At 47.7% G+C, this 23,271-nt stretch overlaps 1 protein-coding gene across 4 annotated transcripts in view; it reads left to right on the top strand.

Moving 5' to 3' along the window:
- The window catches only part of LOC137415012 (receptor-type tyrosine-protein phosphatase kappa-like), a 566,119-nt gene that overhangs the window by 476,298 nt on the left and 66,550 nt on the right, over window positions 1-23,271 (top strand). For all 4 annotated transcript variants that reach the window (XM_078783392.1, XM_078783391.1, XM_078783393.1 and 1 more), the window contains one exon: window positions 17,138-17,269. In XM_078783392.1, coding sequence (XP_078639518.1) covers window positions 17,138-17,269 — 132 coding nt within the window. The remainder of the gene's footprint in view (window positions 1-17,137; window positions 17,270-23,271) is intronic.

Here is a 23,271-nt window from a genome sequence, read left to right as displayed (position 1 = left end):
ATGGTGTAGTTTGTGGCGGCGCTAGACGTTCGGGGTGTATTGCAATGGTTTGTCGGGTTTGGCTGTGGGTCCAGAATAGCTCCCATTTCCTTATGTACTTCCACTTTTATTTTGATTCTTCTGTTACAACGCCTTCCTTATCTACCTTATATCCCCCCGACGAGGCCTCTACATAATTTAATGCGGCAGAATTTCGTGCATTTTGAGTGAAAGAAGTGAGACGAATGTGTAGGAGGAAGAAGAGGCGCGGTCATTGTGGAGGCGCGGTCATTGTGGAGGCCTCGATCGTGAGTGGAAATGGCGGGAATTGCGTTTGTATCGCAAAGTAAAGGATCTGCATTCATTTCTGAACTTGCATTGGTTTGATTGTTATACATCTGCATTATTTTTCATAAAAAATCTTTATGTTGAACTTTAAGGCTCCAAGCACGGCCTATATATATAGCCCTCATTAGGGGAAAAATAAAAGTAAAAAGCCTGCTATCGCTTGCCAAGCTAGCCGTTCCCCCCTCATCCCCCTCCCCCTCCCCCCTCCCTCTCCCTCCCCCTCCCCCCTCCCTCCCCCTCCCCCCTCCCGCTCCCTCCCCCCTTCCCCTCCACTCCCCCCTCCCCTCCCCCTCCCCCTCCCCCTCCCCTCCCCCCTCTCCTCCCCCCCGCCTCCCCCTCCACCTCCCCTCCCCCTCCCCCTCCCCTCCCCTCCCCCCTCCACTCCCCCTCCCCTCCCCCTCACCTCCCCCCTCCCCCTCACCTCCCCTCCCCTCTCCTCCTCCCCCTCCCTCCTCTTCTCCCCTCCCTCTCTCCCTCTCCCTCCCCCTCCCCTCTTCTCCCCTCTCCTCCTCCCCCTCCCTCCTCTTCTCCCCTCCCCCCTCTTCTCCCCTCACCCCCTCTTCTCCCCTCCCCCCCTCTTCTCCCCTCCCCCCCTCTTCTCCCCTCCCCACCCTCACCTCCCCTCCCCCCCCCCCGTTCCCCTTCCTCTTCCCCTCCCCCTCCCCCGCCCGGCACTGCCGGGTACTTCCCATGGCCAGCTGTACGTGGGCTGCTCGAGGGTTGGAAAACCAAGCAATCTTTATGTCTTGGCACCAAGTAAGAAAACCAGAAATGTTGTATACCAAGACGTTTTGAGAAATTGACAATTGACAAAACGTCATGTAGGAAATGTACTGTGATATTGCTCTAAAATATACATGTTCTTTTCATCATATATTTGTCTTATTCTTATTCAACCTGGGCGAAGCCGGGTACCTCAGCTAGTATATATATATACATATACATATACATATACATATATATACAGTGAAACCTTGACTTACGAGTGCACCAACTTACGAGTTTTCCGAGATACGAGCCGTCGCTCGGGCGGTTTATTGCTTTGAGATGCGAGCCGAGATCTGAGTTACGAGCTTACGCCACCCGCCACCAGGTGGGTTCCGGTCACGTGGTTATCTTGCCGTGCAAGCTTCTCTGCCGTATATAGCTGCTGCTTTGTTTTCGCATTTTGGTTATTTTGGAAAATTTCTTAGTTTTAACCATGGGTCCTAAGAAATTGAGTGCTAAGGGAAGTACTGAGAAGAAGAAGAGGATGATGTGCTTGGATATAAAACACGCAATCGTCAAAAAACATGAGCGAGGTGTGCGTGTTGTCGACTTGGTGAGGCAGTACGATCGTAGTACTTCTACGATATGTACGATTTTGAAGCAGAAGGAGTCGATAAAGGCTATAACGCCAGCCAAGGGCGTTACGATTATTTCAAAGCTCCGGACCTCTATCCATGAAGAGATGGAGAAGTTGTTGTTTGTGTGGTTGACGGAGAAGCAGCTCGCAGGATGCCGAGGAGGACGTATATAACGGCAGAGGAGAAGAGCATGCCAGGCCACAACTTGTTCAGAGTGCCGGCGATAGCTCGCCTTCTCTTTGTGGAAAACACGGTGAGATCCTTAACATCCAACAACTAATGGGACGCAAACGGGGCGCCCAGTTTAGCGGTACACACATTGATGAATCACCCTGCCTGTGATTCACCCATGACAGGTTATAGCTGGGTCGGGATTCAAACCCAGGCTGGACAGTTTAGAGTCAAGTGTGCGTACCTCCAGTCCAGGCCATCCTGCCAACCTGTATGCTGCATACAGGTGAAATATAAAGCGCGAGATATTTTTATACATACTGTATATTTAAAAAAAAATTGGTGTGGTTTTTGGCGGGCTGGAACGGATTAATAGCATTTCAATGCATTTCAATGGGGAAATTTGATTTGAGATACGAGCAATTTGAGTTACGAGCTCGGTCACAGAACGAATTAAACTCGTAAGTCAAGGTTCCACTGTATATATATATATATATATATATATATATATATATATATATATATATATATATATACAGTGAAACCTTGACTTACGAGTTTAATTCGTTCTGTGACCGAGCTCGTAACTCAATTTGCTCGTTTCTCAAATTAAATTTCCCCATTAAAATGCATTGAAATGCTATTAATCCGTTCCAGCCCGCCAAAAACCACAGCAATTTTTTTTTTAATATACAGTATATATAAAAATATCTCGCGCTTTATATTTCACCTGTATGCAGCATACAAGTTGGCAGGATGGCCTGGACTGGAGGTACGCACACTTGACTCTAAAGTCTAAACTGTCCAGCCTGGGTTTGAATCCCGACCCAGCTATAACCTGTCATGGGTGAATCACAGGCAGGGTGATTCATCAATGTGTGTACCGCTAAACTGGGCGCCCCGTTTGCGTCCCATTAGTTGTTGGATGTTAAGGATCTCACCGTGTTTTCCACAAAGAGAAGGCGAGCTATCGCCGGCACTCTGAACAAGTTGTGGCCTGGCATGCTCTTCTCCTCTGCCGTTATATACGTCCTCCTCGGCACCTCGCTCATGTTTTTCGACGATTGCGTGTTTTATATCCAAGCACAAGTTTTATATAAAACACGACGATTGCGTGTTTTATATCCACAAGTTGTGGCCTGGCATGCTCTTCTCCTCTGCCGTTATATACGTCCTCCTCGACACCTCGCTCATGTTTTTCGACGATTGCGTGTTTTATATCCAAGCACATCATCCTCCTCTTCTTCTCAGCACTGCACTTGCCACTCACTTTCTTAGGCCCCATGGTTAAAACTAAGAAATTTTCCGAAATAACCAAAATGCGAAAACAAAAATGCAGCGCTATACGACAGAGATACGTACTGTACTTGCACGGCAAGATAACCACGTGACCAGAACCCACCTGGCGGCGTAAACTCGAAATAACCAAAATGCGAAAACAAAAATGCAGCGCTATACGACAGAGATACGTACTGTACTTGCACGGCAAGATAACCACGTGACCAGAACCCACCTGGCGGCGTAAACTCGAAATAACCAAAATGCGAAAACAAAAATGCAGCGCTATACGACAGAGATACTGTACTTGCACGGCAAGATAACCACGTGACCGGGTGGCGAAAGCTCGTAACTCGGATCTCGGCTCGCATCTCAAAGCAATAAACCGCCCGAGCGACGGCTCGTATCTCGAAAAACTCGTAAGTTGGGGCACTCGTAAGTCAAGGTTCCACTGTATATATATATATATATATATATATATATAGTTACGGTTCTCTACGCCGCCCTTCTTCCCCTTACCAAGGAGGGATTAATCCCCTTGTCTTTACTGGGCTTGGCGGAACCGAGACTTGCAACGTCCCTTCCGGACAGACGCGGAGTAGGGTTTCGGGACCACTTCTTGCTCATACCTAATTCCCCACGCTGCCCTGGGAGCGAGGAAACAAGGCTTGCACGAACCACGTGTGATGTGAGTACGCCGAGCGGATTGCGTACACATGGTCCACGCAGTTACCCAGAGGTTGGAACCCGATTAGAGCGGTTGTGCTCGTATCACACTTAGCCAATCGAAGAAACCACAGAAACGGTCGAATTGAAGAAAAGGAAGAACAAGGGTTTAATTATTCCCACACGTATATACAATGTTCAGGGACGCAGAGACACAGTAGCCTTAAACAGTCTTAACTTATACCCAGACAACGGGCCCGGCGCATACTCACACAGGGAATTGCAGATAGGTAGGTGTTCCCCAACGCGTCCACGTGGTCATCCAGAGACGGCCTCCGTCCGGCTTTCCACGGCCCCGGCACGTCCCGCAAAGATGGTGGCAGGTGAAGGCAGGGACTCGTGGCGTGTCTCCCGAAGAAAGCAGATGATGGGGCGGAACGGCAAAGGGCGGACTTTAGCGCGGCTGGCGGTTACTCAGCCGTTCTCACTCGCGCGTCTCAAATGTACTGTATTCGGTTCAAGCGCGTCTGGCTGCGCCCGCGTATCTGTGCCGTTCTCGTGCAAGTTCTTGATAACGATCCTCTTCCGCGCTAGTCCTGTGTTCAACAGCTTTCACCGCTCATCAAGTCCTTCTCTCTCGCAGAAAGTCCTTTAACGCTCTCCACTTGCGAGTCCTAAAGTTCATCAACTGCGGCGAGGATTCTTTTATGCACGTCGCTCTCTCGCGAGTCCTCTCTCTTTGCTGCAGTCCTCCGATGCAAGTCCTGTGTAATCCTTTTATCAACCCTTTTCACCGCGAGTCCTAAAGTTCATCAACCGCCACGAGTCTTTTAACGCTCTCCACTTGCGAGTCCTGTCGAGGGCTTTGCGCAGCGAGTCTTATAGCTACGCCCCCCGAACCTTCTGGAACACTCTCGAACCCTCTCACCACGCCCTGTGATGCAACGCCGCCGTCACCACCTCTGATTGGCGGCTCGTGCTTACCGTCATCGCTTCTGCCGCTCCGCCTCGGTCCTCCTGACCTTCCGAGCCTGCCTCGTGTTACTCGCCCAAAATGAACCCATCATTGACGCAAACGGGCATGAGGCTACGGACGTAGGATTGTCGGTGGAAGTAGGGCCTATTCTCCTGGCTCTACTCAACAAAGACCAACAAAGGAAAAGGACTAAGCTTACAAATACTAAGACATAACTATACTATCGCGAGGCTACATGTTGCTTGTGTGACTAACTATGAGGGGCAAATTTGAACCTTTATTAAACTCACTGTACAAACTCAAAACCGCAACACTGCCCCCTCCCTCGTCAGACTCGTCCCCGAGTCGAACCTACAAAAACTGGAACGACCGGTTTTGAGAAAGATTTGGGACTCACTTTTAATTACATGTGACACTTAGATGTGGTTCCCCCTAACATTTATTCTTACCCATGTATGCGACAGTTTTAAAACACCAAATATGTCCCATCTACTGCGTTGAGTAGCTACTCAAACAGACTCACGCCCACAATTAACCGAATTGCGGAATTATTTTCAAACTAAACATAAAGCTGGTGGGCAGCATTTCTATATACAAGCACAAAACCTAACCTTATTTACAATTCTATGACCCAGGACCTGTCCTTTTTTGAAAGAATATTGGAGGGGAAAGAAAAACACAGCAAAGCACAAATACACATTTCAATTCACATTTCACAATTCTGCTGTTGTCTGGCATATTCTTCTTGCTTCCTGCATCTTGTGTGCATAAAACTTAGTTCTTCTTTCCTAGCACACCAATAATAAAATGTACAAAACACGTGTTCGTTTTATGTCTTTGCCACGCAGGGTCAATCTTATGTGGTCCGACTGCGTGACCTTAATGCCACTCAAAACAAGTGGTCCGAAGATGCAAGATGAGTTTGCAGCAAAGTGCTGCACAGCAGAAGTGTAAGGCCACAAAACTTGTGGTCCATAATGTGCAATGTGGTAATGTGCAGCAAAGTGTCTGTGGCAGCAAGGTGCTGCACACATGCTGCAAAGTTATAACCAATGAAACGGCAGCAAAGTGCTGCGCAGTTCATCTGCACAGATGTAGCAAAGTGCAGCAGGGGGTGCTGCACAGGTGTAGCAAGGTGCAGCTGCACAGTTCCACCTCCAAAATGGTCCTGGGGTGGGGGGAGAGACACAGCACCACCAGCAAAGCGGAAAGGGCACGAAGGTACACAGCAATACAAGGTAATGCAACATGAGGTGCGCGGAAGAGCGAGCAGAGCAAGCTTGTCCCTAACCGCCCGTGCCCCCCAACGTCAGCTTACACTACCCTTGCCCTTCCCTGTATTTACAAATTCAAATCCGTCTCTCCGTCCTGTCTCCCATATCCCCCTCTTAACCAAATTCGTCTCCCAATCCCTCCCAGGAAGGAAGGAATGGAACAAACACATATTCTCATCACGTCATGATGCGTCTCACTTACTCAAATCGTTCACAAAGCCCTGGTGCTGGTGTGGAGCTTTGTCATCCTCGGTGAATGGATGTGTATGGCGCGAAGGGAATTTCTCTTCCTAACTACTCTAATGACATTAACTCATTTACACTACCCGGGGTCATACCCTGCCAATCGGCCATCTTTAAACTATGTGGTTCTAAAAACCAAATTCCCCATTGACCACCCTGTGATGCCATCCGAATTTGGGTCATTTTTTCTCACTGTGCCCTTGCACAATTTCAGGGCTGGGTCGTGTGGCTCCACTAGCAGGTCTACCTACCTGCGCACCTCCGCCACTGAAGTCGTCACCCGAGCTTACCTGCTCCTGCGACTACCTAACTGGGGAAGGCCCTCCCTGGCTCTTTACCCCTCTGATGCCCTCCTTGGCATTGGGCTACCTACCCGGGTCCTTCCTTTGGATCCTCGGGCCCCACTGAACAACTCACGACTACCCTAACTTGCTCCCAGAGCCTACCTGCGGCCTCACCTGGCCAACAGACTACCAGTGGCGGAGTGCCCCAATAACCATACTTACCAATTAAGCCCACACGCCCAGCCATTTCACTGACTCATGCACCCAACCAAAGCACTACTTGCTAATTCCCGCACCACAGGTGTCAATATCCAAACAATTTACCGAAGCCCTCTACCTGGCTTTAAACTACCCTCCACGGGTATGCGTGAATGGGTCCATCTCCCCCCATTCACTCCTTCGCACCATGCATTCCACACCATTTATTCCCACACCAAGCATTCCACACTACTCAATCCACACCAATTATTTCACACACCAAATTCGCACACCACTTTTCTCCTCGCACACCTTTTGTTCTTACACCCTTCCTTCCCATACACTTCAACACAACTCCATTTGTCTCCATACACAGTTCCTCATACACACAGCATCATCTAACTAACTGCTTTTCCCCTAATACTTGTGCTTCCCTGTCATCCCATTAAACTAAGCACACCCTTCGTCATTATCAACCATCTAATCTCTCTACGTCCCCTCTACAGTACAATCTCACTACTTAACTCGTTTGTCCTCTACCGTCATCTAATTCCCTAACAATTATCCTAGCCCGCCTTCAGCTAGCTTCGGTGCCCCATGGAGGTAACCATCGCTGGCCCCTCCATGTGCATGTCACTGCCATCCCCCTAATCTAATGCTCATGAGCCCAGTTGAGGAATGGTAAAACTACCATTCCCCCATGCAGGGTACCATTCCCCACCACTACTGCTATTCGTCCACTATACTCGAGCCTCTTCGTGCGGAAATACATCGTCGTCACAGCTCGGCTTCGAAAAGCCGAGCGATCCGTACGGGTGGTTGGTCTTCTGTAGGTTGGGTCCGTCCAGCATTTTCGATCCAGGGGAGGAGGCATGGTAGGGCCAAGGTTCAGAGCTCCATCTCTGCGCGAGGCCTTGCGGTCCCACGCACGATGGCCCAACCGCCTACGGTTGGAGCACCGCACCCGCCAAGGGGTGCGGCTCCGAACTCTCCTACCTCCCCTTGAACCTTGCCGATCGCCTTTCCCGCCAAGATGCAGCACCAACCATACAGGGCAGGGCCCGGCGCGAACCGTGCACGCTGGTCCTTGTGAGACCACCGCGGCGCCGATCCCCGCTGCAAACAAAGCACACAACTCACCAAGGGCTCACGTCGGCTATGCGTCGCGCTAGACGCTACCCCGGTCTGCGTCGATGCTCGAGCCGCGTTCTCACCACACGCGACCCACTCCTTACTCGCACACCTAGGCATCCCTGCGCCACCCATAAACTCCATACATTTCGTTACTGCACTCTCCTGTGCACACTCTTCTCTTGCACACTCAGGTGCACACCACCCAGGCGCACCTATGCCATTCGCACACTCCTTTATCACACACCCTCGCGCACACCCTGTCGCACTCATACCACTCACACACTCCGTTACACAATCGACCATCGCACACCCTCGCGCACACTCTTTCGTTACGTACTCCGTAACGTCCACGGGTGTGCACTCTCCTGGTACACACCCAATCACGTGCTCTGGTGTGCACTCCTGCACACTCTCTACAACATGCTCTGGTGTGCACTCCTGCACACTCTCTACAACACGCTCTCCTCACACACAGTCTGTAACACCCACGGGTGTGCACTCTCCCGTTGCACACCCAATCATCGCACACTTACCCATGGGTGTGCACTCTCCTGTTGCACACCCAATCATCGCACACTTACCCACGGGTGTGCACTCCTGTTGCACACCCAATCATCGCGCACTTACCCACGGGTGTGCACTCTCCTGTTGCACACCCAATCATCGCACTCTTACCCATGGGTGTGCACTCTCCTGTTGCACAGCCAATCATCGCGCTCTTACCCACGGGTGTGCACTCTCCTGTTGCATACCCAATCAGCGCACACTTACCCTCCACGCACTCTTCTTGTGCACACTCTCTAACACACTCTTCTCCGACACACTCTTCCCGCACACATTCCGGTGTGCATTCTCCCTCACACTCTGTAACACACTCTCCTGTTACACACTTGTGATCCGGTACACACTTTTCTCGCACACGCGCGCCAGTCACCCTCACACACTGCACCACGGACCTTCCACGAGCGCCCGGGTTTCGTCTATGCCCCAAGCACGCCAAAAATATTTTCCCGCCAAACACTTTCGCACCCATACACACCCCTACTCACCTTGGGGACCTTCTTCTCCGGCAACACCTGCAAACTTTTCATTGAGTTAGCAAGTCCAGCATCGTAATGCATACACGAACCTTGTACATATTCCATCACTTCCTCCCGTGATTCACTTTCTATCTCTGCCGTCTCTTCGGCCCCAATCATTTCTTCTTCAATTTGAATTATTTCCTTGACGACCGCCGGTGCGCATAAAATTTTATTTTCCAATTCGGCGGCCGTCGGCTCTTCTACACCCCGAGTCGCAATTTCTACACCCTCAGTCCATGTAGCCGCGCCCTGCTCTACCCCGCTCTCCACGCGCTCCTCGCACCGCGTTACCCCGTTGCGTCCCTTTGCGACCTCCTCGCTCAGCTTGCGCCTTATGTCCTTCCCCGCTTCTTTTATTTCTTCCTTGGACGCCACCCTCATTTTTCCAATTCGTTCTTTTGGGTGTTCATTTTGCTTCCCAGCCCCTTTTTTTCACCTCTTACAATTCATCCCCCATTTCTTTCAATTGGCCACCCATTTTGTTTTCCAGCCCCTCCATGTTACACCTTGCTTCGTCCCTCATTTCTTTCATTTCTGTTCTTGATTTGTCCGCCTCCATTTTCATGTCTTCACCCGACTTGACCATAAAGGCCCTCATTTGTGCCATAAATAGGCCCCAGTCCATTGGCACCGCGGGCTCGGCTCTCGCCGCCATGTGCGAGGCGCCGCCATTTTCTACCCCTGCTGCCGGCCCTTCTTCTGCTTCCTCCTCTTCTCCCAATTCTTCCCGTGGGTCCTGGGTCATTAATTCTTCCTCATCTACCTCATCTTCTACCCCCACCGGGATTACGACCGCGTTGGCTAGCCATGGCACGAATTTAAATTTTGATTTTAAAAACTAAATTTCGTCCACTCGTGATTTTGGGCCGAATTTGTCCAAAATAATTTAGTAGTGTTCCAAATCCCACTCCCCGACACCAATGTTACCGCCAATATGTAAAATTGGTGTCCAAAATTTTGTCTAAATTTTTTTGTCCCAGGTTCCAAATCCCAACTCCTGACTACCAATTGTGATGGTTCTCTACACCGCCCTTCTTCCCCTTACCAAGGGGGGATTAATCCCCTTGTCTTTACTGGGCTTGGCGGAACCGAGACTTGCAACGTCCCTTCCGGACAGACGCGGAGTAGGGTTTTGGGACCACTTCTCGCTCGTACCTAATTCCCCGCGCTGCCCTGGGAGCGACGAAACAAGGCTTGCACGAACCACATGTGATGTGAGTACGCCGAGCGGATTGCGTACATGTGGTCCGCGCAGTTACCCAGAGGTTGGAACCCGATTAGAGCGGTTGTGCTCGTGCCACGCTTAGCCAATCGAAGAAACCACAGAAACGGTCGAATTGAAGAAAAGGAAGAACAAGGGTTTAATTATTCCCACACGTATATACAATGTTCAGGGACGCAGAGACACAGTAGCCTTAAACAGTCTTAACTTATACCCAGACAACGGGCCCGGCTCACACTCACACAGGGAATTGCAGATGGGTAGGTGTTCCCCAACGCGTCCACGTGGTCGTCCAGAGACAGCCTCCGTCCGGCTTTCCACGGCCCCGGCACGTCCCCGCGAAGATGTTGGCAGGCGAAGGCAGGGACTCGTGGCGCGTCTCCTGAACAAAGCAGATGAGGCGGCGGAACGGCAAAGGGCGGACTTTCGCGCAGCTGGCAGTTACTCAGCCGTTCTCATTCGCGCGTCTCAAATGTACTGTATTCGGTTCAAGCGCATCTGGCTGCACCCACATATCTGTACTGTTCTCGTGCAAGTTCTTTATAACGATCCTCTTCCGCGCTAGTCCTGTGTTCAACAGCTTTCACCGCTCATCAAGTCCTTCTCTCTCGCAGCAAGTCCTTTAACGCTCTCCACTTGCGAGTCCTAAAGTTCATCAACTGCCGCGAGGATTCTTTTATGCACGTCCCTCTCTCGCGAGTCCTCTCTCTTTGCTGCAGTCCTCCGATGCAAGTCCTGTGTAATCCTTTTATCAACCCTTTTCACCGCGAGTCCTAAAGTTCATCAACCGCCACGTGTCTTTTAACGCTCTCCACTTGTGAGTCCTGTCGAGGGCTTTGCGCAGCGGGTCTTATAGCTACGCCCCTCGAACCTTCTGGAACACTCTCGATCCTTCTCACCTCGCCCTGTGACGCAACGCCGCCGTCACCACCTCTGAGCTCTGATTGGCGGCTCGTGCTTACCTTCATCGCTTCTGCCGCTCCGCCTCGGTCCTCCTGACCTTCCGAGCCTGCCTCGTGTTACTCGCCCAAAATGAACCCAACGTTGACGCAAAAGGGCATGAGGCTACGGACGTAGGATTGTCGGTGGAAGTAGGGCCTATTCTCCTGGCTCTACTCAACGCAGACTAACAAAGGAAAAGGACTAAGCTTACAAATACGAAGACATAACTATACTATCGCGAGGCTACATGTTGCTTGTGTGACTAACTATGAGGGGCAAATTTTAACCTTTATTAAACTCACTGTACAAACTCAAAACCGCAACAATATATATATATATATATATATATATATATATATATATATATATATATATATATATATATATATATATATATATATATATATATATATAACTGTAAGAAATAGTAGAAACTCCAAAGTACGAGCAGGGCGTCTCATTTGAATTGAATATATAATCGTTAGATTAAATAAGACGCGGACGTAGCTTCAGGACGTCGATCTTTAATTGTCGACCAAGCTTTCGACCAACAAAGGTCTTTGCTGAGTCTACAAAAACAGCAGGCATGTATATCAGTCAAGCGTGTATGGTGATATCTGTGTGAGATGTGTGACGTGTGTAGAAAATGCATACAGAAGGAAGAGCCACGCCAAAGCTCACTCACCAGCCCCAAGTTCAACGGAAGTGACCGTTTCCGTTACGGTCACTTCCGTTAGAGTGCACGTGCATATACAAATATAGAGATATACATACATAAACACACAAGCATATATTCATATCCCATTTATATTCATATAATATATTTATATATTTATATAAATGACATATAAAGGTAGAATGAATGAATGATGAATGAATGAATGAATGAATGGGTTACGGTTAACAATTTGATTGGGTTGATGTGGGAACATGCTTTAGTCATCAAAATTTATGCCATGAGGGACTTTTGTCCGAAGTTTGTGTATCCAAAAGGACTCACGTTTCAGAATCGTGGTGTGTGATCGATTTGTGATTGATTCAATGGCAGAGATCTGAATGTCATTTATAGAGTGATCCGGTTGATTAAAGTGTATCGTGTAAGGTAGAGATTTGCCCTGACTGGTGTGGAAGTTATTGATTTCTGACCGGGTGTTATTAAATCGTGTGTAGAGTGTATTTTCAGTTTTTCCAACATATTGTTTGGTGCACTTTTGGCAAGTGATTAGGTATATGACCCATGTAGATTTGCAGTTCATATAGGAGGTGATGGGGAATTTTTGTCCAGTGCTAGAACTACAGAATTTGTTTCCTTCTAGTAAATGTTTGTGAATAATGCATTTGTTTGCTGTGCATTTATAGAAGCCAGGGATCCTAGTTTCTTTGTTGTGGGGCTGTGGGTGCTTTGCTTTTACCAAGAGGTCCCTGAGTGTCCGACCACGTCGAAATGATGTTAGTGGAGGTTGAGGAAATGTGGTGCCGAGTGTTTCTGATTGATGGAGGAGAGGAAGGGCCTTATTCAGAATACTTGGCAATTGGGATGAGGTAGCAGAGTAGGTGGTTACCAGTGGGACACGGTTAGTTGCAGGTTTGGGTTTGTAAGTCAGAAGGTCTGCTCTCGGTATGTGTTTTGCTCGGGTTATTGCTTCTTGCACAGAGTGAGGGTCATAGTTTCTTGCAATGAAGTGTGTTTCTAATTGGCAGAGAGAAGTTTCTTCTGCCATTTTTGTTGAGCAAATGCGTCTTACTCTGAGTGCTTGACTGTATGGTATGCTTGCAATTGTATGTTTAGGATGAGATGAAGAAGGGAGAAGGTAAGAGTGAGTGTCTGTTGGTTTGGTGTATAGTTCTGTTTCGAGTCTGTTATTTTGAAGCGTGAGTGATGTGTCTAGAAAGTGAACTTCGGACTGTGAGCTGTCGAATGTGAACTTGATGGTCGGATGAATCAAATTTAATTCATTTTGGAATTGTGCGAGACTACAGGGGGATTTTGACCAGATGAACTGGATGTCATCAATATAACGTACCCAGGATTTTTCCAAGATTCCGTGATGAGGTTGTGCATTGATCTTGGCCTCTATCATTCCCATGAAGATGTTAGCGTACGATGGTGCAACAGGGGTACCCATAGCGGTACCTTGAGTTTGAATGTAATGTCGTCCGTTGAATTGGAAATTATTCAGTTTGAGTGTCAGTTCTAATAGGCGCATAAGGTCTTGAGTAGGTGGCATTGGGACTTGTCGTGTATCGAGGGCTTTGCGGCATGCAGACAGGCCTTCTGAATGTGGAATATTAGTGTAGAGGGATGTAACATCTGCTGTGACCAAAATGGTTTGGGAGTTGAAAGATGAGTATATTCTGTTCAATCCTTGGATGTGGGTCAGAAAACTGGTTGTGTCCTTGAGGTATGAGGAGAGCTTCAACACGAGAGGACGTAAATGACAGTCAACAAATTTTGATATGAGAACAGTTGGACATGTGCAGCCAGATACGATTGGTCTACCTGGATTGTTTACCTTGTGTATTTTAGGAAGAAAATAAAGGTTAGGGCAATGAGGATCTTTCGGATCCAAGCGAGATTTGATGGTTTTATCCACCCGAATAGAATCTACTACCTTTTTAACCTCTTCAAGATGTAAAAGGGTAGGGTCGGATGGGAGCTCTTTGTAAGTATCACTATGTAGTTGACGATTACCTTCTGCAACGTAATCGGTAGTCGACATAATGACAATGCCAGTACCTTTATCTGCTGGCTTTATGACTATCTTTTCATTGTTTTGGAGATTGTGAAGTGCTCGTCGCTCTGCCTTTGTAAGATTGTCCTTATGTCTGGAACAATTATATTTTTGTGCCACCTTTTCAATTTCATTGGTCACTTGTTCCATATAGACATGTAGATATGGATTGTCAACACGTGGTGTCCAGGTGCTTTTTGGTTTAGGTAAAGTGAGTTGTGGTGTATTAGTATCGGTGTATGTGATTGTATGCGTGGTTGTTGGTGTTTGTTGTGGCGTTGATGGTGCTGGGTGTACTTTAGCAAAGTGTGCCTTTAATGTCATTCGCCTACAGAAATCTTTTAAATCTTCTTTCAATTGTAATTGGTCTATTTGTGGAGCGATTGGGCAAAATTTTAAACCCTTAGAGAGCAGGTTTATTTCCGCCTCACTGAGGGAATGATTGGAAAGATTGATGATCCCGAGTTTAGGTAGATCTACAAGTTTGGTTGCAGTAGAAGTTCTATTGTTGTTGGTTTGACTATTTTCAACCTCAGCTGTGTTCATTTCCATGGAGGAACGGTTCTGCATGTAATGATGTCTGCGGTTTGTGTATTGTTTTTTACGATAATGTCGATTTTTGTGTTTATGCTTAAGTTGGTCAGAAGTGGTTTGAGAAGTGGTTGGAAGTGGTTGGGGTGGTTGAAGATGGAGTGGTTGAATTGGTGGAGAAGTGGTTGGAAGTGGTTGGTCAGAAGTGGTTGGAGAAAAGTGGTTGGGAGTGGTGGTTGGAGTTACCTGGTTATTGTTTGCAATGGGTGTATTCTCTTGAGATGGTTTTATATGCTTGCATAACATTTCATCACGTTTAAGTTTCCTTTCCTTAACTTTAACAATGTCGTGTTTAGCAGCCATTAGCTTATCATATATATACAGTGGGGAGAACAAGTATTTGATACACTGCCGATTTTGCAGGTTTTCCCACTTACAAAGCACGACAAGGTCTGTAATTTTTATCATAGGTACACTTCAACTGTGGAAGACGGAATCTAAAACAAAAATCCTGAAAATCACATTGTATGATTTTTAAGTAATTAATTTGCATTTTATTGCATGAAATAAGTATTTGATACATCAGAAAAACAGAACTTAATATTTGGTACAGAAACCTTTGTTTGCAATTACAGAGATCAGACGTTTCCTGTAGTTCTTAACCAGGTTTGCACACACTGCAGCAGGGATTTTGGCCCACTCCTCCATACAGATCTTCACCAGATCCTTCAGGTTTCGGGGCTGTCGCTGCGCAACACAGACTTTCAGCTCCCTCCAAAGATTTTCTATTGGGTTCAGGTCTGGAGACTGGCTAGGCCACTCCAGGACCTTGAGATGCTTCGTACGGAGCCACTCCTTAGTTGCCCTGGCTGTGTGTTTCGGGTCGTTGTCATGCTGGAAGACCCAGCCACGCCCCATCTTCAATGCTCTTATTGAGGGAAGGAGATTGTTGGCCAAGATCTCGCGATACATGGCCCCATCCATCCTCCCCTCAATACGGTGCAGTCGTCCTGTCCCCTTTGCAGAAAAGCATCCCCAAAGAATGATGTTTCCACCTCCATGCTTCACGGTTGGGATGGTGTTCTTGGGGTTGTACTCATCCTTCTTCTTCCTCCAAACACGGCGAGTGGAGTTTAAACCAAATAGCTCTATTTTGGTCTCATCAGACCACATGACCTTCTCCCATTCCTCCTCTGGATCATCCAGATGGTCATTGGCAAACTTCAGACGGGCCTGGACATGCGCTGGCTTGAGCAGAGGGACCTTGCGTGCGCTGCAGGATTTTAATCCATGACGGCGTAGTGTGTTACTTATGGTTTTCTTTGATACTGTGGTCCCAGCTCTCTTCAGGTCATTGACCAGGTCCTGCCGTGTAGTTCTGGGCTGATCCCTCACCTTTCTCATGATCATTGAGGCTCCACGAGGTGAGATCTTGCATGGAGCCCCAGACCGAGGGAGATTGACTGTCATCTTGAACTTCTTCCATTTTCTAATAATCGCGCCAACAGTTGTTGCCTTCTCACCAAGCTGCTTGCCTATTGTCCTGTAGCCCATCCCAGCCTTGTGCAAGTCTACAAATTTGTCCCTGATGTCCTTAGACAGCTCTCTGGTCTTGCCCATTGTGGAGAGGTTGGAGTCTGATTGAGTGTGGACAGGTCTGGAGACGGCTTTGCGGTTGGTCTTTGCGGTCTTTGTGGTCGGAGACGGTCTGGAGACGTCTTTTATGCAGATAACGAGTTCAAACAGATGCAGTTAATACAGGTAATGAGTGGAGAATGGGAGGGCTTCTTAAAGAAAAAACTAACAGGTCTGTGAGAGCCGGAATTCTTACTGGTTGGTAGGTGATCAAATACTTATTTCATGCAATAAAATGCAAATTAATTACTTAAAAATCATACAATGTGATTTTCAGGATTTTTGTTTTAGATTCCGTCTTCCACAGTTGAAGTGTACCTATGATAAAAATTACAGACCTTTACGTGCTTTGTAAGTGGGAAAACCTGCAAAATCGGCAGTGTATCAAATACTTGTTCTCCCCACTGTATATATATATATATATATATATATATATATATATATATATATATATATATATATATATATATATATATATATATATACATACATACATACATACATACATACATACATACATACATACATACATACATACATACATACACACACACACACACACACACACACACACACACACACACACACACACACACACACACACCTCTCTCCCTCTGTTTCTGTGTCTGTCACACATAAAGGTTGTGCACACTTCCCCTTATAGGGGTTGCTGAGTTTTTGGGATTATCAAGTAGAGAGTTTTGTTATTTCACAGATCGCGAGGATGTGAAATTATAACAATTTGTCACTGAAAAGGTAAATTTTGTAAATACGTGTTATGTTCTCATGTGAAATGATGCAAGAATGGGAGAGGTTGGTTGGAAGAGGAAAGGAATGGTAGGTTTACAGGAGCGTATGTACCTTTTGGATTGACTAAAACATGAAGAAAAAAAATGGAGAATCAACAAATGGATAGAAACTTAAGGTCCATAACATGGTGATGTATTGTCCAAACTTCGGACATAAAGTCAATTGGCAAAACTTTGCTCAAAAAACCCTGTCTCATATTGTATAATAGATTTAAAACCTTGGAACGTATTTTGTGTCGAAATCCTGGGAAATCGTTTTTTAACCAGTGGAATTGTTTTACCCACAGAGTTACCACAGACCATCTGCATTTATTGTGACGCAACACCCTCTGCCGAACACAGTGAAAGACTTCTGGCGGTTGGTGTTCGATTATCGCTGCACATCCATTGTCATGCTGAACGAGTTCAACTCAAACGAGGTAACAAAATCAACACAACAAATAGACCACAAATGGTAGGGGAAATGGTGACCCATAAGATATTGATTTGGTTCAACAAAGTCATTTAATAGAATAAATGATGAGCAGTTTTGTTGTTCCCAATGACCTCGGTTACGCACAGAGCACTGTCAGTAGTTTTTGATTTCTTTGTAATCACTTATTTGCTTCTGATTTTGATTGAGTCGCCATCTATTTTTAAAGACTCCTGCAGGACAGGATACATCTCCAACTCGAAAACAGTTTCTGTCACTCTTCCTTGTATGTTGTTGACTAAAAATCTCGACTTGAATAACGGAAATAACAATAACACAATCTCAATGGTCTATGAATACCATTTCCTGTTGACTTTCTAACCTTTCTGGCAAAAAAGTCCCAGTCATTGCATCCTTCCTTTTTATTTGGATTATCATGATGACCGTCCGTGTTTCTGTGATGTTTATATGTAAACAACGAACAATGTTTTATTCTTACACAAAATACACAATGATCCCATGATATTGTTATCAAGAACTGCTTTATTAGTACCTTGATCAAATTCCAAATCCTTCTGGTTATCATTTTCTCTAAGTCTGATTAAAATCCCACAACCAGTCTGGAATGAAGATAAAAGCAAGTGGCGTGTACAGATCCCAGTTTGGAGCTGAGAAATACCATTAAAACTTTACAACACTGCAATAACAAGACTCCAGACACTGGAAAATTCAGCAGGTCTCAAGGTGACTGTTTGTTCAACACAATCTATGATTCTGTCAGTTGATTTTGAAGAATTTATTTCTTCCCAAACTCTGTTGTTCTTTGTAGTGATTTAAACTGTAACCGTTCTGGTTGCCTCATTCCAAAAACTTCAAATAATAATTGGAAGAGAATGCAGAACTCTCGAGTGAGTTTTCAGCTTGATCTGTCGACAGATTTCAATGCAAATGTTGTGCTATTTAGCTGTTCTTTTGATCTTACAATTGTGCATTATCGTTCATTTTGAGTAACTCTGTGGGTGATTGTTCTACATACACACACGTTACTCGTGTGTGTGTGTGTGTGTGTGTGTGTGTGTGTGTGTGTGTGTGTGTGTGTGTGTGTGTGTGTGTGTGTGTGTGTGTGTGTGCGCGCGTGTATATATATATATATATATATATATATATATATACATATATATATACATATATATATATATATATATATATATATATATATATATATATACATATATATATACATATATATATATATATACATATATATATATATATATATATATATATATATATATATATATATATATATATATATATAAATATATATATATATATATTGTTACGGACGCGGTTTAGATGTTATTTACCGAGCGGTGGTATTGCCGCGACCAAACAGTTATTCCCCGACTAGCCCCCGATTCCACCCAGACGTTGACCAAATCGCGCTATGCCAAATCAATGATGGAAAGGACACGACGACTGGGAAAGAGGAAACGACGCAAGGGGTACAGTTCTCAAGACCTCCGGTGGAGGGTATAATTACAGTGGTGGAGAAAAGGGGGTAGATTACACGGCAGAGTGAGGTAAAAGACACAGAAGAGATGGGCACTTAAATACAATCTTATCTATTCCCGGACAGACCACAGACAAACGGAACAAGGCTGACTTACACAGGGATTGATGGCAGGGAGGGACAGGTAGTTCGATGGCACAAGGTGCACCTTGGCTCGGGGACAGGATAAAGCACGGTCCAGTCCAGAAGATGCGGGGAGGCCTCACAGCGCTCGGAGGTGGTCTTGCTTGCTCCAAGCTCAGCGCGCATCTGACGTCACCTCCCTCTCCCTGCGCATGCTCAGCGGGGAGTGACACGCCCTCGGCTGGTTGGCTCCGCCCCACTGGGGCCGGTCCGCCGCTTCCATTGGGTGCGGGGGTTACCGGGCTCCGCCCTTGACGAGGAGCTGACAGGGAGCCCCTATTTGGTAACCCCGTCGAGCACATGTTCGATGGCGGCTCGTTGGGAAGGCCTGATGCCCTCCCAACACCCCCTACCAACCAAGCCGGAGTGAGGACGCACACTTCCCGCGCCCGCCGCTGCCGTTGCTGTTGTTGTTGTTGTTGCTGAACCATGAGGAAGAGCTGCGGGGAGGTATCGGGAGGTCCTAAACTTCCTAACGGTGCCATACAATCACATTCTGGTGCAACGAAGGGTCAGAATTAATGGAAACGAGTCCTTAACTGACATAGACTAAGAATAACTAGCAAGATGTCCTATAGTTGTCTTACATGAGATGCGGTGAACCTGGGCACGACATTTAATGGGGGAAATAGGGGGAGGTCGGGTCTACAGAGTGTTGTTTACAGAAAATGGGACTAGGGAATGGGGGATTGGGGATAGTTGGGAAGTATTGAGGAAATAGGGGAATATTTACAAGCGGATATGGATGGATGCAAATCCCATATCCGCAACATTGCACCATTCTCTACCTCGGGGCGTCCCGACCCGATACATTTTTACCTACTTTAGTGTGGCACTCAGATGTAGTTCCCTCTACTATTAACTCAACCCTGAGTGCGACAGTTTTACAGATGTTCACAAATGAGTAAATATGTCCCCCTGCGACGTTGCACCCTTCTCCTAACAGAAACACACCCACAGGATAACCGAATCGCGGAAAGCACCCCGTCCAAGCACCAAAAGCACCACCCCATACGCACAGTCAGCACCATCCGGTGCACCAATAAAGTGTTCAATAACAATGCACAATTAAGTGTCCATGGTCACCGGTGGTGTCGCAGCCGGCCGATGTTCTGCCGCTGGTCTTGCCTTCATGGAGTGCACTTGGCCTTCTGGCTTCTTTATAAATAAAGAAAGGCGCCAACCGCGTCCATTTCTTAATTGTGGCCGTCAGGGGGCCAACTAAAAGTGGTTCACCTGTATGGCATAGGTGCCACGTTGACCCAGGTCCATCCACGGGTGGGGCTTGACCGCAAAAGAACTGCGGTCCATTGTGGGCGGCCACAAAAATTGCGGTCCATATGGTGTATCGATCCAGGCAGCAAGCAGCGGAAGTACAGGCCCACAACTGCGGAGCCAGCACCTCTCTCTCCTCTCTCTCTGCCCCAAAGCCAGATCCTCTGAGGTGGGAGACAAAAGAAGACAAGTGAGTAAGGTGGTAAGCGCGCAAAAGTGCACGCAATACAAGGTAATGCACACTGGGGGCACATGGGAACCAGGTGACAGAGGTACGTTCCTACCGTACGCCCTCCCCCCACCAGGTAACCTACATTGCCCCTCCCTTACCCCTTACTGTATCCACAAAACACAACACTACCCATAAACATCTACTTTACACATCAACAAACATCCCTACTGTCTTCCCCGTTCCTCCCATAAACCAAATTCGTCTTCTCTCCCTCCTAACCAATCAAATTTGCCATTTCCAACTCTCATCAAAATCTGCCATCTCCAACTCAACATCAAAATCTGCCATCACCAATTCATCATCAGTCCCTCCTAAGGAGGGAGAGATGGAATCACCCCAATGTCTTATCCACGTCGTGATGCGTCTCACAAATCCAAACAGCAATTCTCATTTCCTGCAACACAAAACAAAGAAAACACAGGTGTGGAGTCATCATCATCACCTCAGGTAAGTGGCTGCGTATGGTGCGACAGGTTCATCAATCCTAACTATTTCCTAAATGACTTTAACAACTTTACATTACCCGGGGTCTTTCTCCTGCCAAACCATTGGCCCTCATTACTCTATGTGGTTCGAAGAACCAAAATCCCATTGACCATCTGTGGTGCACACCATCAATTTGGGTCTCACTCCCCGATTCAACACTCGGTGCCCCCGCACAATTTCGGTGGCTGGGTCGTGTGACGCTCCCAGCTGGTCCGCCCACCTGCACACCTCCACCACTGTTGTTGCCTACCGAGCTCACCTGCTCCTCACCCTAACCTAACTAACTGGGGAAGGCCCTCTCGCACTCTCACCCCCTCAGTGCCCTCTCTGGCACGGGCTGCCCGATCCACACCCGGGATCCTCAGGCACCCACTGACACTAACGGCTCCCAGAGCCCACCTGCGGCCTCACCTGGCCGACATCTAACAGTGGCGGAGTGCCCAACCATTCACACTCATACTAACAGGCCACACGACCAGCCATTTCCACAACACTAATGCACCCATCCAAATACCATTCTTTCACCCGCACCACGGATGCCAATATCCAACCACAATTTACCTGTACCCTCTACCTAACACTTACACTACCCTCCCCGGGTATTCGTGATGGGGGTCCATCCTTCCCCCACTCACACCTTCGCACCATCCACTCCACTCCATAGTTTCCACCATACTCACTCCACGACCATCCATTCCAATACTCCATATACTCCATACCATTTATTCCACACAACCATTCTCCATTCACCTGCAGTTGCACACCTGTGCAATCTTACCTGGTGCCACCTGCACCCTCCTTCCTCCCAGGACCATTTGGTCAGCACAATACTCATCACCATCACTCACTCAAACACTGCTCCATACACCTGTTCAGTTGCACACCTGTGCAATCACACCTGTTCCTTACACACGGCATCATCTAATCTACCTGGTGCCCTGCTAACTTAGTGCTCCCCATCTTCCCTTTAAACTAAGCACATATCACGTCATTATCATCCACTCTAATCTACCTGCGTCCCCACTACAGGTATCATTGTCACTACCTAATCTTAACGTTACCTAAGGTCATCTTCTAGGTCCCTACACATTATCCAAACCCTCCCTCGGCGAGCTTACACTGCCATAAACCCCATAACTAGTGCTCCTTTGCCCCCGCTGTGAGGGATGGTGGATTGGCCATCCCACCACATCGGGCATCTCCCACTACCAATTTGGCTCGTCCAAATCCAACAAATCAAAAATTTGCCAATCCTCTGCCAATTCTATTCACTTTTCTAAATTTCGGATCAAAAACACTATCAGTATTATCATCATCACAGTCCGCTATATCCTAGCCTCGGTGCGTCATGACATCATTAAACTCGGCTTCGTAAAGCCGAGCAATGAATTCGGGTGATTTGGTCGCCTGCAGGTTGAATCCGTCCGGCTTTCGGTTCAAGGGAGGTGGTTTGGTCGGGCCGAGATTCCACGCACCATCTCGGCGCGGTACCTTGCGGTCCCGGGCCCGATGACCGAAACTCGCCCGATCGGAACCCCGCCCCCGCCAGGGGGCACCGTTCAACTTCCTCCCACTCGCCCTTGAACCGGAACGGTCGCCTCGCCCGACAAGGCCCGGACTCGACCGTGCAGGGCGGGGCCAAGCCCGAATCGGCAACGACGCTTCGAAGAGAAGCGACGCAGCATCGATCCGCGCCGGGCCTGGCATCCAACAAAGCACACCGCACCCCGAGTGCTCGCATCGGCTATCCGTCGCCCTAAACGCTAGCCCGTTCAACGTCGATGCTTTACTCGCATGCCCACATGCACACGCGACCCTTTTGACACTCACAAAACCCGGCGTTCCAACGCCGTCCGTACATTCCACCAACGCACTCCCCGTTACACACCACACATCTCGCGCACACTCTTGCGCACACCTCGGTCCACACCTCTCCTCCGTTACGTCCTCCGTAACACTCACCATGGGCGTGCACTCTTGCATCCACCCACTACCGCGCTCCGATGTGCTCCCTCGCACTACCACCAACTCAGGTGTGCTTCCTCGCACACGTTCCACCACCACCTTACTCTCCGTGTCACACTCACCCTCGCACGTAGACTCCGTATTGTTCTCACTCCCTGTGTCACACTCCGTACACCCCGACGTGCATTCTCGCTCGCACTCGGTATCACACTTGCGCTTCGTAACACGCTCACCCCTTGACGCACACTTTTTTTTCACACGCGTGCCATTTTTACTCACACGGGACCCTTCACCAACGCCCGGGTGCCATATTGACCCCAATCGCGCGACTATTCTCTTCGCGCCAAACCCCCTT

Source organism: Myxine glutinosa, chromosome 8 (assembly GCF_964187855.1).
Source record: "Myxine glutinosa chromosome 8, kmMyxGlut1.1, whole genome shotgun sequence".
In the NCBI taxonomy this organism is placed as follows: Eukaryota; Metazoa; Chordata; class Myxini; order Myxiniformes; family Myxinidae; genus Myxine; species Myxine glutinosa.
This window is presented reverse-complemented; position numbering and strand designations above follow the sequence as displayed.